The sequence below is a fragment of the Saimiri boliviensis genome, chromosome 2 (assembly GCF_048565385.1).
Source record: "Saimiri boliviensis isolate mSaiBol1 chromosome 2, mSaiBol1.pri, whole genome shotgun sequence".
In the NCBI taxonomy this organism is placed as follows: Eukaryota; Metazoa; Chordata; class Mammalia; order Primates; family Cebidae; genus Saimiri; species Saimiri boliviensis.
Genome location: NC_133450.1, coordinates 142,351,842 through 142,368,601, shown reverse-complemented (window position 1 = coordinate 142,368,601; position 16,760 = coordinate 142,351,842). Strand labels below are relative to the sequence as shown.

At 53.2% G+C, this 16,760-nt stretch overlaps 1 protein-coding gene across 2 annotated transcripts in view; it reads left to right on the top strand.

The window, feature by feature from the left end:
* The window catches only part of CFAP77 (cilia and flagella associated protein 77), a 163,117-nt gene that overhangs the window by 90,094 nt on the left and 56,263 nt on the right, over positions 1-16,760 (top strand). For both annotated transcript variants that reach the window (XM_003935915.4, XM_074394580.1), the window contains exons 2-3: positions 1,749-1,848; positions 2,406-2,634. In XM_003935915.4, coding sequence (XP_003935964.1) covers positions 1,749-1,848; positions 2,406-2,634 — 329 coding nt within the window. The remainder of the gene's footprint in view (positions 1-1,748; positions 1,849-2,405; positions 2,635-16,760) is intronic.

Here is a 16,760-nt window from a genome sequence, read left to right as displayed (position 1 = left end):
CTGTCTGGGTGGGAGTGTGTAATCCAGGCAGGGTGGGCTGCATGTGCATTCCTGGAAATCGAGAAGGTGGCAAGTTCTAAGCCCCAAATGAACAGAACAGATAGTAAGAGTCACTGGTGTTCAGACGAGGGTGAGCCATGGTGAACCCAGGGGTCCCGAGAGCCTCTGGCAGAGACAGGGCTTGAAGAATAAGGACCAGTAAGGGTGAGTCTTGAGCAAAGAGCAGCAGAGGCAGCGGGGATGCCTGCGGTCCTCCAGAGCCGGGGAGTGCGGGTGGGCTTGTCTGTCTCAGCGGGGGCTGTGGGAGAGCTTGTGAGGCCAAGCTGCAGGGCTGGGTGGGTAGGAGGCTGTGGGGCCTGGACTACCAGCTGAGGGAGGGTTTATTCCAGCGGCAGTGCTGAGCCACGATGGGCTGTCCTCGTCTGTCTACCTCTCGGCACCCAACCTGTGGGAGCTGGAGAGATGGGGATATAGATGAGATGGCAGGGGACAGTGAGACCAGAGCCCACTAGACCCTTTGGGGAGTCTTGGGTGTGGCCAGAGCAGAGAGCTCCCGGGAGATGTAACACCACCCTGTGACTTTGAGTCAGCTTGTGGCCTGTGGGCAGCGGGAGGAGCAGCGGCACCCACCCTTCTCAGTAATGGCCCCGGGAGCTACTGGCACCACGAGAAGCTGGGGCTGTGAGCCTTTCTTTGGCTTGTGGATCTGAGTGTGGGTGGGGGCAGCCAGCCTGGGTTCTGGTCCCAGCTCTGCCACTTTCTACTGCTTGATCCGAGGTCACCTGTCAGATCTCTCTGTGCCGAAACACTGCCTTCCCAGGTGGCTGTGCAAATGACATGAGGGAAGGCCAAGGAGCCCCAGACGTCGTGCCTGGGATGCAGCCGGAACCCGGCAGGTGCCCATCGATGGAGCAGATGCAGGTGGGGTTCGAAGCACTGTGCAGGACAGGGCCTCTGACCGTGGGGAGCCGCTGCGCTAAAGGGAGACGCGTGGCAGAAAGATCAAGAGCGTCAGCCCAGAACACAGACATGCCTCCGTGCGATGCCCTGGCCAGCACTTGGGGGGCATGGACATGGACCCTGCCTCTCTAGGCCTCAGTTTCCACAGCTATAAATAAGGGGGCTAATGTGGTTGATGACAGGGCAATTTCACTTGTACAAACCCCCTCCGAGAAGCCAAGGAGTTCCCTGGAGTCCCAGGGAGTCAGGACAGCTGGCCAGGTGTGGAGGGTGGCAGCAGCCCTGTCACTGTGTCTTCCCCAGAAGCTGAGGTTTCGAGGAAGTGACTCCTCATGTGCTACAGGACGATAGTTTGAGTGGTCCCTGGTGGGACGAAGGTGGGAATGAAGGTAGGAAAGATGTCCCCTCCCTCGAGGGGGCCTCCAGATGAGGGCTCCTGAACTGGGTCTTTCCTTTCCAGCTTGAACCAGGCAGGTCAAGGCTTCTCCCCAAACACAGCTGCTCCGCTCGGGGACTGTGCCTCCCACCCCAATATGGAGGTGCCGAGAGACCTCCCATCTCTGACATCCTTGTTCACCTTCAGCGCAGACATGAGGACCGAGGACCAGCTTCTGCTGTGTGGCCCCGCGCCAGCCGCAGCCTGCGCTCCTCCCGGGGAGGGCTCTGCCACCCGCTCCTGTGCCGCCCTGAAGGCTGCACACAGGGCCTGGGGTGGCGCAGGCACCTGGTGCCTCCCTGCTCCCGGGAGACTCCGCTCCTCACCTCTGCCCTCTGTCCGTCCCCGACAGGCTGAACTCGGCAAGCCCCGGGAAAGAAGCTGCAGTCTGCCCGGCATTAATTTTAATTACGGACTCTACATCCGAGGCCTTGATGGAGGGGTGCCTGAAGGTGAGTGAGCACGCTTCGGAGCACGAGGGCCGAGGAGTGGGCGGGAGGCTGACCCCTCTTCACAGAGCCCTCGACCTAGCTAGCTGCTTGGCAGCCGGTTGGGTGCTGGAGAAAGACCCAGGGACTGCCAGCCGGGGCAGCTGAGGGGTCAAACCCAGGGTGCGGCCCAGATGAGGAGGACCAGGCAGGGCCCTGGTGTGCGGTGTTGGGGAGCTAGCACCAGCACTCCCAGCAGGGACTGTGGGTGCTGTGCTGAGTGGGTTATGAGCACAGAATGAGCCCGGGACCAACCTCTGCCTGTCCAGAGGAAGTCAAGGGCCAGGCCAGCCCAGCTCCAGAGCAGATGCTTGGCTTGGGTACCCTCCAGTGTCTGGGAGCCCTGATCCCTCCATTTCGGGTCATCATGCTTTCTAGGGGCCAGGCAGGGCTGTCACCCAGCAGGCTCAGGTAAATGAGAAGGTCAAGGACCCGTGTGCCCCTGTTTCTTCTCGGTCAGCTGCCTTGAGGTGCTTCCTCCCAGGCTGACCGCTGCCCTGGGGGTCTCTCCCTGCCCTCAGCCATCGGACGCTGGAACGTGTTTAAGCAGCAGCCCACCTGCCCCCACGAGCTGACCCGAAACTACATCGCAATGAACCGTGGGGCGGTGAAAGCCGGCCTGGTGACTGCCCAGGAGAACTTCCTGTACCGTCAGCTCAACGACATCCGCATCAGTGACCAGGATGACCGACGCCTGAAGAAGGAGCCGCCCTCTCTCCCTCCAAACATGACATTTGGGATCCGGGCGCGGTAAGATGGCTGGCAGCCAGGGCTTCATCCCCTGAGGGGCTGGGGGTACCGAATGAATCGGGGACAAGGTTGGAGGGTGACAGGGAAGCGGAGCATCCTCCAAGCCCCAGTGTTCTCTCTCCAACGACCCTCTGTTGTGTGACTTCTACAGCTACACCCTGAATCTTGCATCACTGGGTCCTGGCCTTGTGGCAGGGTACTCTGTGGGGCTGTGCCCAGGTCACCCACTTTCACTTGATGAATGAACGGTGACTGAGACCTGCCTCTGGGCCAGGGCCACTGGCTCACATCTGTAATCCTAGCACTTTGGGAGGCCCAGGTGGGAGGATGACTTGAGTCCAGGAATTTGAGACCACGCTGAGCAACATGGCAAAACCCCCCTCTACAAAAAAATTTTTAAAAATTAGCTGGGCATTGTGGCATGTGCTTATAGTACCAGCTACTTGAGGGCTGAGGTGGGGGGATGGCTTGAGCCTAGGAGATCGAGGCTGCCGTGAGCCGTGATGGAGCCACTGCACTCCAGCTACCACTGCACTCCAGCTTGGGCAAACAGACTCCAAAAAAAGGAAAAAGCCCTATCTCTGTCTTCATGGGGTGAGAGAGGACAGCCTGCCGAGTTACCCAAGCATACACCACCCCAGGGAAGCCTCGAGAGAGGCTCTGGAGCCTGGGCTCAAACCTGGACTCTGGCCATGACTGGCCGTGGGGACCCTGCCCCAGCTTCCACGTCTGTGGAACGGAGATAAGAGTGCCACCTGCTTCACGGCGTGCTGAGGCTTCAGTGACGTAAAGCACAGGGCCTGGCCCACAGCGGAAGCTCAGAAAACGTGAGCCACTAGTCATGCTAACGTAGGGTGGAGTGTGAGCTGCAGCTCCGAGAGCTATGAAATAAAAAAAAAAAAATTTATTGCGGTTTCACTTATACATAGTAAAATGCACAAACCATGAGATGTTCAGCTTAATGCAATTTTACAAATGGAAACACTCAGGTAACTATCGCTAAGGTGAAGATACAGAATAAATCCGGGACCCCAGAAAGCTCCCACCTTCCCCCTGAGAAATGACTGCCCTGTGGCCCCACTGTCACCACAGCTTAGATGACCGGCATGCATGCCCCAGTGGGTCCACATCCTCACCATTGTCAATAAGGGCATGGCTGGCCTGGGGCTTAGATCAGCTCCCTAGTGCTAACGCGGGCCCACAGGCCACCCAGAAGTAGGGAGGGAAATGCGCCATGCACCCCATCCAGTCAACACCCTGTCTTCTTCTGACCGTCCTTCTGCAGAAAACCGCTAACTTCTCTCTCTTCTTCCAGAATTCACCCTTCCCAAGTCACCGTCCACATGACCCCAGAGTTATCTTGCTAACACACAGATGAAAGGAGCCAGACACGACCCACGTCCCAACCCTTGCACACATGACATTCTAGAAAAGCAGAATATAGGTGCATTTAATTGAAACTCAATTCATGGCTCACGTGATTGGAAAGCACAGGGACAGCTTCAGGCATAGCAGGATCTAGGCAGGCAGGCAACGCCATCAGCGTTGGGCCTCTCTGTTTCTTGGCTGTGCTTCCTGATTTGGGCTCCATTCTCTGAGAAGCTTCTTCCTCCCCTGCAGATGGCCGGCAGCAGTTCCGTTCTTGAGTGCAAAGGGCGCTGGGGGCACAGATGCCTTGAGTTCAAGACTCTTTGGACCAGGTTTCACGACTATCTTTCTTTCTTTTTTTCCAGACAGAGTCTCTCTCTGTCCCCCCGGCTGGCCTGCAGTGGCACAATCTCAGCTCACCGCCTGGGTTCAAGTGATTCTCCTGCCTCAGCTTCCCAAGTAGCTGGGACCACAGCTGTGCGCCACCATACCCGGCTAATTTTTGTATTTATGGTACAGATGGGGTTTCACCATGTTGGTCAGGCTGGTCTCGAACTCCTGGCCTCGGGTGATCCACTCGCCCTGGACTTCCAATGTGCTGGGATTACAGGCATGCGCCACCGCACCCGGCCTACATGACTACCTTTTATCCAACCTCTGTGGCCAGGGCTGAGATGCCAGGCCTGGGTCATGTGCCTGCCTCTGAGCCAATGGCTGAGGCCAGGGGAATCTGAAGCCTGACTGACCTGGCGGACATGTGCCTTTCCCTGGAGTCAGGGTTAAGTCAGTCTCTACAGTCTTCGTGGGCTGATGGTGGAAAAGGTGTACAGACCAGGGTTCTGTTCCAGGCGGGGGGTGGACGCCAGGCAGGCAAAACCAGCAACGTCCACTGCAGCAGGACTTCCCAACCCTGTCCACATCACTGCACAAGCTGGTCCTTATTACAAAAATGACCAATATTTGTGTATTGCACAGAACAAGTAAATAGAAGAGGCTGCTCCCAGGCAGGAGTGACTGGTGTGGACTTCTAGCCCTCTGGATCCCCGTTCAGTGGCCTGTGGCTGACAAAGCCACCCTCTCAGACATCTGTGTGGCAGCATCCTGCTTAGCTCTCACTCAAGGCCACCGACTTTCCATCCCTAGCCTGCCTTTCCAATTTTTCTCTTGCCTTCCCTGGACTAGGTGCCTTCCTTTGACTATGCCACCATACATGTATTTCTGGATTATACTTCCTTCTGTACTTTTTATGTTTTATCATTTTTTTTTTTTTGAGACAGAGTCTCACTCTGTCACCCAGGCTGGAGTACAGTGGCATGATCTCAGCTCACTGCAACCTCTGTCTCCCGGAGTCAAGCGATTCTCCTGCCTCAGCCTCCCAAGTAGCTGGGATTACAGGCACGGGCCACTGCCTTGGCCAGTTTTTGTATTTTAGTAGAGATGGGTTTTACTATGCTGGCCAGGCTGGTCTTGAACTCCTGACCTTATGATCTGCCCGCCTTGGCCTCCCAAAGTGCTGGGATTACATTTTTATAATTTTTTACTGTGGTAAAATATACATAATATTAATCATGTGAACCATTTTAAAGTATTCAATTCAGTGGGAATTATTACATTCACATTGATGAGTGACCATCACCACCATCCATTTCAAGAACTTTTTTACCATCCGAAACTGAAACTCTTTCCCTATTAAACACTAACCCTTAAACCCCTGGCACCCACCATTCTACTTTCTGTTCCTATGACTTTGACTACTCTAGAGGTCTCATATGAATGGAATCATGCAATGTCTGCCTTTTTGTGTCTGGCTTATTTCAGTTATCATAATATCCTCACGGTTCATCCATGTTACAGCATGCATCGGCATTTCATTCCTTTTCAAGGCTGTGTAATATTCCCCTGTGTGTATAGACTGCATTTTGTTTGCTCATTGATCTGCTGATGGACATTTGTTTGCACCTTTTGGCTATTGTGAATACTGCTGTGATGAACAGGAATGTACAAATATCTGTTCCGGTCCCGCTTTCGATTCTTTGAGTGTATACCCCTAGCGGGATTTCAGGATCATGTGCTGACTGTGTTTGAGTTTCTGGGGCCCCGCCACACCTCTCTCCACAGCATGTGCTATGTATGCTTTTGTATGCTCTTCCCACCATTCCACTCCTGGGAAAGAATCCCGAGGAATGAGTAGGTGAGAAGACCCACTCATTCTTCAAAGTTCAGCTCAGCATCGCCTCTTTGGTAAGGTTTCCCACCTCTCATGGCCTCAAATACCAGGCACATCTCTCCCCAGAAATCCATTTTCTATCCACCAGCCCTGAAACCAGGAAGGTGACACAAAAGACACATTGGAAAGTCACTTTTGGGCTGTATTAATGAACTCCCACTGTCCTTCCTGCACCTTTGAGATCATCCCCCAAGTGGGTCCCCCAAGGCATCTCCTGTGACTTTGGCTGCTAACCTGGATCTTCTCAGCTCCCAACACATGTGCCCTCCTTTGCCCCAGGGCAGAGAGGAACCCCTGTTCCTCATCCGTGCTGTGCCCTAGGTCACTAGATCCATCCATACTGGTGACCAAGCATCTCAAAGACAGCGTGGTGGTAGGAGAGGGGCCCTGGGCTGGGAGTTGGCCTGGGGTGCTAATTCCAGCTTTGTCCCCAAGTCTCCACGTCACATTCCCTGCAGGGCTTGTTTCCCCATCTGTAGCTAGGGAGCTACACCAGTAACACATATACTCATCACAACACTCTGTGACTCTCAAGGTGCATTCTGTCTCCTCAGCTTGGCTCTAAACCTTCATGCCAATGTCTTTCCATGGTCAAAAAACTCTGTGCCAGAGGTGGGCAGGATTATTCTCCAACTGAGGCAGGGAGAGGTTCATTGACCTCCTGAAGTTCATACAACTTCTTCATGGCAGGGCTTGGCCTGGATTCTCAACCCTTAGTATGTTTATATTTAAAAATAGAGCCAGGCTCAGTGGTTCACGCCTGTAATCCCAACACTTGGGGAGGCTGAGGCGGGTGGATCACCTGAGGTTGGGAGTTCGAGACTAGCCTGGCCCATATGGTGAAACCTCTCGTCGCTACTAAAAATACAAAAATTAGTCCAGCGTGGTGGCGGGCACCTGAAATCCCAGTACGCAGGAGGCTGAGGCATGAGAATCGCTTGAACCCGGGAGATGGAGGTTGCAGTGAGCTGAGATAGCGCCACTGCACTGCAGCCTGGGCAACAGAGTGAGGCTTCATCTCAAAAAAAGAAAAACAGCAAAGATTGGAACACATAGGACGCTAGTGATCACCTGGTTGAAAGCCCTTATTTAAAACAGGAGAAAACAGAAAGAAGTTCAGAGAGGTGAAGAGAGCTTCCCAAGGTTGCACAGCAAGTTGTTAACTGAGCCAGGTCTAGAGTCCAGTCGTCAGACTCCCCATCCAGTGCTCCTCGCTCTGTGTCCTGCTTCCTTGGAACCGACGTGCACGGAACACTCACAGCTTCTGGTCCCAGGGCGGGGGTTTCCCATGGCATCGCTGAAGTCAGCTGGGCTCAGAAAGGACAAGCATCCAGCTTTCAATATAGCATCTTAAATTGCTATAAAACCGAGTGGCCACCATTCCCGGGAAAAGACGTGATGAAGTGCCGGCTATATCTTCTGTGATGGTAAATGGGCTTTGCATATGCAAATTGAATGGATTTTAAAATGGTATTTAATGACAATTTTCGTAGCAGACATTAACATTAATTGCACAAAAATGAAAATGCTGCATTAGGTTGCTGTTAGCAGCAAATATCGTGGCCATAAAGCTTTATCTTTATCAACAGCAGCCCTTTCTGATGTGACGGCCAGCTCCACAAATTGCAAGCAAAAGGGCTTTTATGGAGCAGAAATATCCCCCAAAGCAGGCCCAAATCAGCATCAATTTTGCTTTATTTCTTCGTAAATGGAGGTTAAATGGCTGCTGGAAAAGCTTTTACTGAGACACCCAACCTGCGGGGCCAGCCTCCACCTTGTGGCATAAATGCGGGGGGACAGTTACAAAATCATCGCCCCTCTCCCTAATGGGGCTATTACTTTAAAGTTATGGGGCCAAGGCCCATTTTCTAATGATCACCTTTTACAAGTCTCAACTGTATTTATTTCTTTACTTTAAAAGCATGTTAAAAAACCAAATCTCATTACACCCGACAGAGGAGGTGCCGGGGTGGTTTGGTCCAATAAACAAATAAACAAAACAAAACAAAAAATCCAAAATGAGTGTTATTTACTCACAATTACAGATGTGTTAAAAAAAAAAAAAAAGTCCAACCCAGACTGAATCCACGAACGCTCCAAGTTAGGATGCTGATGAGCAGAGGGATTGTGACCGCCACCCTGTGAGTTACCATTCTGACCACAGCCAGCCCCCAGCCCCCTCCCCATCTAGATTTGCAATGGGAAAATGAATCACAGTGAGGGGTGCGCCCCCTCTTCTCCACATGTCTCCGAATCTGCCCATTCAGCCTCAATACCAGATGGGATTCAAAGCCAAATTTAGATTATTCAATTATTTCCCTCCCAGTTATCCTATTTGGTTCCCAATCCACACTGATTTGTTACGGGTTGTCACTAAATCGGAAGGATGCATTTCAATCTGAAAGGCTCTGTGGCTCAAAAGAAGCAGAGACCTGAGGAGTTACCTGGAAAATGGGGGCCGTGTAGACACGGGGGCAGCCTGGGGGCTGTGTAGACATGGGGGCAGTCCCGGGGCTGTGGCCACACCAACCCACAGAGGAGTTTGGCTGGTGCAGTGATTAAAGAAAAAAAAAGGTTGAGTTGTCATATTTTTTAAACAGTCAGTAGATTTCATGTAAATACCTGGATTTTCCACTTCCCTTGAAAAAAAGGAAGCCTGGGCAAGTGGCTCTGCACTCTGCCTGGCTCTAGGGGTGTGGGCTGAGGGGCAGCGTCCCTTTGGACAGAATCCATGGACTGTGTCTCCCAGGCCCCACCCAGACTGGCTTCTCTCAGTTTTGTGACCTGCCTAGTCCACGTAGACACTGAGTTTGGAGCCACTGGTGTAGACGGATGGGCTCAGTCCCTCAGCTAACTGCGGCCTCTTTTTGTTCTGTGTTAATAGCGTGAGCCACCACTAACAAAAGCCTCTGTGCATGGATCTTAAATGTGGCAGGCATTTTGCCATATCACTGCTAACCCTGAAGTCCTTCCTGTGAGACAGGTATGATTCTGCACACCTCACAGGCCAGGAAGGGGAGGGCAACGGCCCTCCCCCGAGGCGTTTCGGTGCAGAGCCTGAATTTCCACCCAGTCTGGCGGCTGGCTTTGAAGACCACACCTCTAAGATCAGGCACCTGGAAAGGGGCCTGGCATTCTCCCGCTGCTGTTTCCCTGTCAAATCCCAGAATTCAAGTCAGGGAAGAATTTTTAATTCTCATTACCAGCGTGCAGGGCCCTCACAACAGATCTCAAAGCAGGCTGCGACCCGAGGTCCAGAAACAGATATGTCTGGAGGCCAGAAATGTAACTATTAAAGGCACGTTTAATTATTGATGCTTTTTAATAAGTGTTTGCAAATGTTCACATGCCCTCGGCACATCTTAATTGTTACTGCTCCTAATTGGCCCAGCATTGCCAATTATGATGAGTCAGGGAGGGCAGGAAGGGGGGAGGAGCAGGGAGAGGCCGGCGGCAGCTGGCGCTCCTGGTGGACCCTGTGCACCCTGGGCTCTGCCGCTGCTCTGCTTGGGAGTCTGTGCCACACTCAAGACACAGATGCTAGTGGGAGCATCCATCACTCAGTCAACCAGCAAACAGCCCCCTGCTCTTCAGGGTCTGACATGGGCCAGATGGAAGGTGGGAAGATCCCACTTTGAACTAACAATGGCAACGACAAGTTATTATTACTACCACAGGTCAGACGTTGTTCTGAGGTCCCCAGGAGCATCCTCATTAAATAATTGAATCGCTCAGTGAGTACAGAGTCAGCTCATGTGAGTACAAGGTTGGAACGCTTCGATCCCCATTTTACAGAAGAGACAGAGGGTCTGAGAGGTGAAGTCATTCGGCTGCTCTGCAGTATGAGGAGGATTAGTGTGGCCTGAATGCCTATGACAGTCTGATCCAAGGGTCTGACGTGCCTCCCTAACAAACACAGGGGTGGAGGTGACACGGGCAGTCTGCTTATGTTTTTCCAGCACTAGAAGGGGGAGTGAGACAGGATTCTGTGCGAGGCTGTCCTGTCTGAATTTTTCTTAAAGCTTCAGAACTTAATCTGAACACATCGAAAGAGCCCACTGAGCTTCCCCTTTCTGAGTCGCCTCCTCCCCTGTCACACTCAGTGGCATCCACTTCCCGGTAAACTCAAACTTCATGTTGGAGCATCCAGATCTTCGCCATGCTGGATGTTCCAGGCCGGCTTTTTGCTCACCCTGGGACCTCTGGGGCTGACCACAGTGCCTTTGCGGAAGAGGCCCTCATGGAGTTGCTGAATCAGTGCATGAGCCAATGGCCACATTGGGGTCCAAATATAAAGCCAGTGGTCACATGCAACTTCAACAGTGTCCTTAGAGTAGCACTCATTAGCCTTTTGTTAGTGGTGGCTTATACTGTTATCAGAGGTCAAGAGGCCGCAGAATCTTGTCCTGCGGATCGAGACGGATCCATCTACACCAGTGGCTCCAAACTCAGTGGCTACCTGGACTAATTAGCCTGGTCTACCCCTCCCCCCCACCCACCCAGTCCTGGTGCTGAAAGCGTTGAGACCATGGAAACATAAGAAGCATCAGACAAGCGGGATATGCTGCTGGCCCACCCTTCTGTCTGCAGCCGCTGCCGGCCCTGCTATCAGATGCATCATCAGCCTGACGCTGACAAATGTGAAGGACGCAGGGAATTTTACAGGCTGTTAAAAAAATGTTTGCTGCCTGACAGGTTTTTTGAATCTCTCTGCCAAGCTGATTTATTTTACAAACTTACAATGGGCCCATCAATCACTCTGGGTTATTTTGTTTCTCCGGGAGCCGATGGCCAAAAAAATCTGAGCCACCCACCCAAACTCCTATAAAATAATGATAAGCCGCTTCCCCAGCAGCCATCCCGGATGATGCGAGGCGGTTTCTGAAGGGCGAGACCACGTTTGCATTTATCGGTGTCCTGAAACCCGGCGGAATAAAACCTGGTCTGACCACAAGGGGGAGCATGTGGACCTCGCAAAGACCCAAGGGACCCCGGGGAGGGCCTGAAATGCGCATCCCGCTCTGCAAAGCCACGTTTTTCCTGTCCCCGCCGCAGAATCTGCTCCCTGGCACTGCCTGCGTCTGTCGTTAATCCTCCTCTGCTGTATGTCAGGCCCCAGAGCACAGGGAGAATGTCAGTTTCATCCATCCCTGCATCGTCAGTGCCCCGCACAATGCCTGGCACATAGCGAGCACTCGAATATGGTCTGGGGCCCTTTAAGACTTTGGGGCAGCTGTCAGAAGCAAAGAGACAGTCCATCTGAGGCCCAGAAAGGAGACGGTAAAGCCAGAGATGACACTTAATGTGATCCCCCCTCCGCTGTGATCCCCCTGACTGATGTTAGGAGTCTGCAGTACGGTGATGCTGCCTCAAAGAATGAATGGGTTCCTCGGCCATGTTAATAGAGGTAGCAAGTTCAGAACAAAGGAGGTGACCTCCTCGCTCTTTTCTTCTGCTTAGGCCATATCTGTAGTATCAAGTTCAAGAATGGAGGACATCATTAAAGGGAAGGTTCACAAACAGGAAATTGTCCAGAAGGGTGCCATCCGGATGGTGGGTGAGATGGTCGGGGAGGGTGTCCGCTATGTACAAAGAACAGGAGAAGCTATGAGGCCTTCCTAGCCGGATGAGAAAAGATGCAGCGGAGACACAGCAGCTGTCCTTAACTCTCTGAAGCCCTGGGATTAGGACAGTGGAGGGGTTTTGCTCTCAGGGGCTTCGAAGAACAAAACAAGGACCAGAGCGTGTGTTGGAGGGGGGTGATCCTCATAGCTGACACTTTCAGGGCCCTCACTGAGCGACTGCTGGGTGCAACACTGACCCCTGTACCTCATCTCATTAAATACAACTCTACCAAGTAGAGACTATCATCCCCATTCTACAGATGGGGAAACTGAGGCTCAGAGCGAGTCACTCGCCCAAAGTCTCCTGGCTAGTTGGAGGCAGCACCAGGACTTGAGCCAAGTCTCCTTCCAGAGTGGCTGTTCCTATCCACAGGCTGCACGCTTCCAGGAGGCAGAGCAAGGCCCTGAGTGAGGAAGTCATTTCTCATCCTGAGCTCTGTCGACCATGGTGCCGGTGGCCTGGTGAGGAGGCGAGTCCTCAGCAGCGGGATGGCGGCTATGAACAGCGGTTACAGCAATCAACGGCCAGCGCTGACGAGCACCTCCCGGGGCCCGGCTTTCCACAGAGCAAATGGATGAACCTTCACTGCAGCCCTGTGCAGTGGACACCCATGTATCCACCAGAAAAGTGAGGCACGGCGAGGCTCCGTCCCTCAGCAAGAGGTCACACGTGGGGAACGGAAGTGTGGGGGCTCCGTCCAGGCAGCTTACACCAGGACCCTCGCCCTTAGTGGCCTGAAAAGATTGCTGGCTGCCCAGCTTGGGCTACCTCTGCTGGGGCTTTGGGACCTCCCCTCAACGAACTGAGTGCGACAGGGGTCCCCTCCTCCTCAAGGCCTGCCTGCTTCCATGGGCCTGGATCTCCAGAGAGTTTTTTTGAAAGGGGCCCAGGCTGAAGGCCAGGCTCGGTGGCTCATGCCTGTAATCATAGCACTTTGGGAGTCTGAGGCGGGTGGATCACTTGAGGCCAGGAGTTTGAGACCAGCCTGGGCAACAAAGTGAAACCTTGTCTCTACTAAAGATACAAAAATTAGCCAGGCATGGTGGCGGATACTTGGGAGGCTGAGGTAGAAGAATCACTTGAACCCTGGAGGCGGAAGGTGGTGTGTGCTGAGATTGGGCCACTGCACTCCAGCCTGGGCAGCAGAGCAAAACTTTGTCTCAAAAAAAAAGGTGTGGGGGGGCAGGCAGGGAGCCATAATTGGGAGGAGGTAGCAGCCCCGGGCCACCATCTTTTCCCCATTCCACTCCCAGGAAGCCCAGCCTCCCTGGGCCCCAGCCTGGCTGCTCCTGCCCCTCCCTTTCCCCTCCCCACACTCCTACTGTTCCTTCCTCCTTCATGGGGCCTTTGTCGCCAGAGCCAGGACAGAGACATTTTTCATGCTTTGCCTTGTTTCCCTGTCTGCTCTCCTGTGGCCAGGACAGAGATTTATTCGTGGCCCGACACTCGTGGCATCCCGAGAAGGGAGGGATCAGGGAGGCGCTGATGGGCCCATAATGGATGGGGCCGCCACTCCCCTGGGGCCTGGCCAGGCCCGAACCCCATCCATCAGGAGCCGCTCGGTGCCAAGGTCAGCGCTAACGAGGCTGGCCCGGCTGGTCCCCCTCGGGGCCTCCCAGGTTGCATCGCACATGCTCCGCTCTGCCTTTGATTTTTCCGGAGATGGGCCTCGCCCGAGTCTAGGAAGGGGCAGAGCAAAAGCCCTGCTGGGAGCCGGCGCTGGAGTCCAGAGTCGGGAGTCCCGCTCAGCGCCCGGCCCAGCCGTGGGCCCCTTATCGCCTCTACAGCCTCCAGCTCTCGACACAGTCAGAGGGGTTTCTGGGGCGAGGTTGGTTTAGCTCTTCCCGGGACACAGGGCATGGAGGAGATGGGGCTGCTTCGAACCGGCTGGCACCCCCCGGCACTGAATGAAGAACCAGGCGTCAGGCCCACGTCCCACTGTGGCAAAGGACCCTGCAAGCAAAAGTAGTCACAGAATGAGCGAATCATGCAGAGAAGTGGTGAGCCCAGCCTGGACGAGCTGCAGGCAGGGGCCTGATCAATCCCATGTCATCATACGGAGAAGCGGCGAGCTCACAGGGCAGAGCTGCGGGCTGGGCCCCATCAGTCCCGTCGGAGCCCAGATGGCAGTGGCTATTCAGGCTGGAAACCCCTGGAGCCTTGCATTCGTTTTGATTCCTAATAATGCCAGCTTCCGGGGCCAGACACCATGCTGGGTGCTTCACACACATCAACTCAAGTGATCCCCAGAAAGGCCCTAAGGTAGCAACTTATCCCCATTTTATAGACAAGGAAACCAAAGCTCAGAGACCCTTGCACACAATTGTGTGGTCACAAAAGGGTGGCGCTGGGATGGGATCTTAGAACCCACATGCGTTACCTCCGGCCTGTGCCGAGTGTTCACTTAGTGCCCACCTGTGCTGGGCATTGTGCTGGGTGTTTGGGATTCAGAGAAAATAAAACACAAAACAAAGCAATATGCAACCAACAGGTAGGGCAGCAAGGCAGTGGATGCTGTTTCTGGTGGGCAGAGGACCCGGGACAGAGGGCACAAGGGTACCTTTGGGTTTGCTGAGACTTGACTCTGACCCTCCCAAGCTAAACCTCCTCAGTCCCCTGAACCCCGTCCCTCCCCACGTTTCTCTGGACTCACAGGTGCTTTTCCCTCTGCCAGGGACACTCGTCTCCCACTTTGCCTGGCTGAGGACTCACCATCCTTCAGACACTCCTGTGTCCCTTGCCCAGACAGGCCACCCTGTGTGGCCACTGCCTGCGGACCTGACCACCTCCCCCACCAGACTCAGTGGGGCGGGTCTGGGGCTGCTCACTCCTTCCCCAGTGCCTAGCATGTGCCTGCCTGGAGTATTGTAGGTGCTCAGTAAATGCTTGCTGACTGACTGCGTGAGAGGAAACAGATCGCTTGAATTCAGTGTGCCCTGGATACTGGGAACAGGTAATATTCTAGTGCCAAGAACTCATAAGATGGCCAACTCTTTTCTGGGCACGACTCTTGCAGAGTGCTGAGCTTCAACTACAGGAGCTGTTGAAAATCATCGTTTGTTAATTTCCTGGGGTTTCTGAAACAAATTACCACACGTTTGATGGCTTCAAGTAGCAAAAATGGATCGTTTCCTCGTTCTGGAAGCCAGAAGTCTGAAATCACGGTGTTGGCAGGGCCACACGCCCTCTGGAGGCCGTAAGGGAGGGTCTCCCTGCCTCCTCCAGCTCCAGGTGCCATCACTCCAGTCACGGCTGCCCCAAACTTCAAGTGGCTGTCTCTCCCATGTCTCTGTCTTCTCTTCTGTCTCTTACAAAGACACTTGTCACAGGGTTTAGGGCTCAGCCAAATATCTCAGGATGATCTGATCTCAAGATCTTTAACTTCATCACATCTACAAAGACCGCTTTTCCAAATAAGGTCAGATTTCCAGGCTCAGGGGGTTAGGATGTGGACATATCTTTTGGTGGTGGAGAGGGTACCATTCAGCCCACTGTAATTACCAAAGCATCTTAACACAAACTGAGTCAGAGAGTCTGCATCTTAGATGCCGTTGGGTTTCAAGAAAATGATCTTTAGAATTATGGTTTTACAATGGCTTCCCCTAGAGTCTTGCTACATGTTGCCCCCTTACGTTTTCACGAAAAATATGAAAGGGGTTTGTCATCAGTCAAAAGATGACAGGTATAGGCCAGGCGTGGCGGCTCACACCTGTAATCCCAGCACTTTGGGAGGCCAAGGCGGGCAGATCATCTGAGGTCAGGAGTTTGAGACCAGCCTGGCCAACATGACGAAACCCCATCTCTACTAAAAATATAAATATAGCCGGGCGTGGTAGCAGGCGTCTGTAATCCCAGCTGCTTAGGAGGCTGAGGCATGAGAATCGCTTGAACCCAGGACGTAGAGGTTGGGGTGAGCCGAGATAGTGCCCCTGCACTCCAACCTGGGTGACATGGATGAAACTCCATTTCAAAAAGTAAAAAAAAAAAAAAAAAAAAGATGATTGATATAAATGCTTTTATGAGGAACAAATATTTTATTTTTTTAATTTAAAAATGTTTACTTTTGTGGGTACATAGTAGGTGTATATGTTTCTGAGATGTTTTGATACAGCCATACAATGTGTACTTATCATGTCATGGAGAACGGGGTGTCCATCTCCTTTAGCACACAATCCAGTTACACCCTTTTAGTTATTTTTAAATGTGCAATTAAGTTATTATTGACTGTAGGCACCCTATGGTGCTGTCAAGGAAGTAAACATTTTAACCAACCCTTTCTTTATGAGGAAACTTTCCAAACAAATAGAAAAGTTCAGAAGTGACACAACTAACTCCCGTGAACTGTGAACTCGCTACCTGGGTTTAACAAATGTTAACCCTCTGGCCACTTTCACTTCCGATCCTTTCCTTTAATATTAAAGAAACAAAGCGTGACAAACACAGCCGGAAGCCCTTGGGCACCCCTTCCTAGCCTCAGCCCCTCCCTGGCCTCCCCGACGACGCCTCCCGAGGTTGGAGCAGGCATGCTTTCCACCCAGCGTGCCCAGTTTTGCTCTGTTGTTAGCTGTCCCTGAATCACACGGATTACTTAGCCAGGTCCTGTGCCCTGTAAGTCACTCTGCATGGTGATCCGCTAGTGTCATGGCACACGTTTGCAATGTCACCCGGTCCCGCTGTCCAAATCGTCCACCACAGATGTATCCATCTCTCTACTGCTGGAGTGTTTCCCGTGTCCCCCCAGGACAAGGCCCCCACAAGCACCCGGCACACCTGGTGCCCCTGTGCGAGGGTCCTCGGGGTTGATGTCCATGAGCAGAGTTGCCAGCTGCAGTGAGACCTCCTCTGCCTGTGCTGACGGCCTCGATTGTCCTTCCGGGTGCTGGGCCATCTCCCATCTACTCAACAT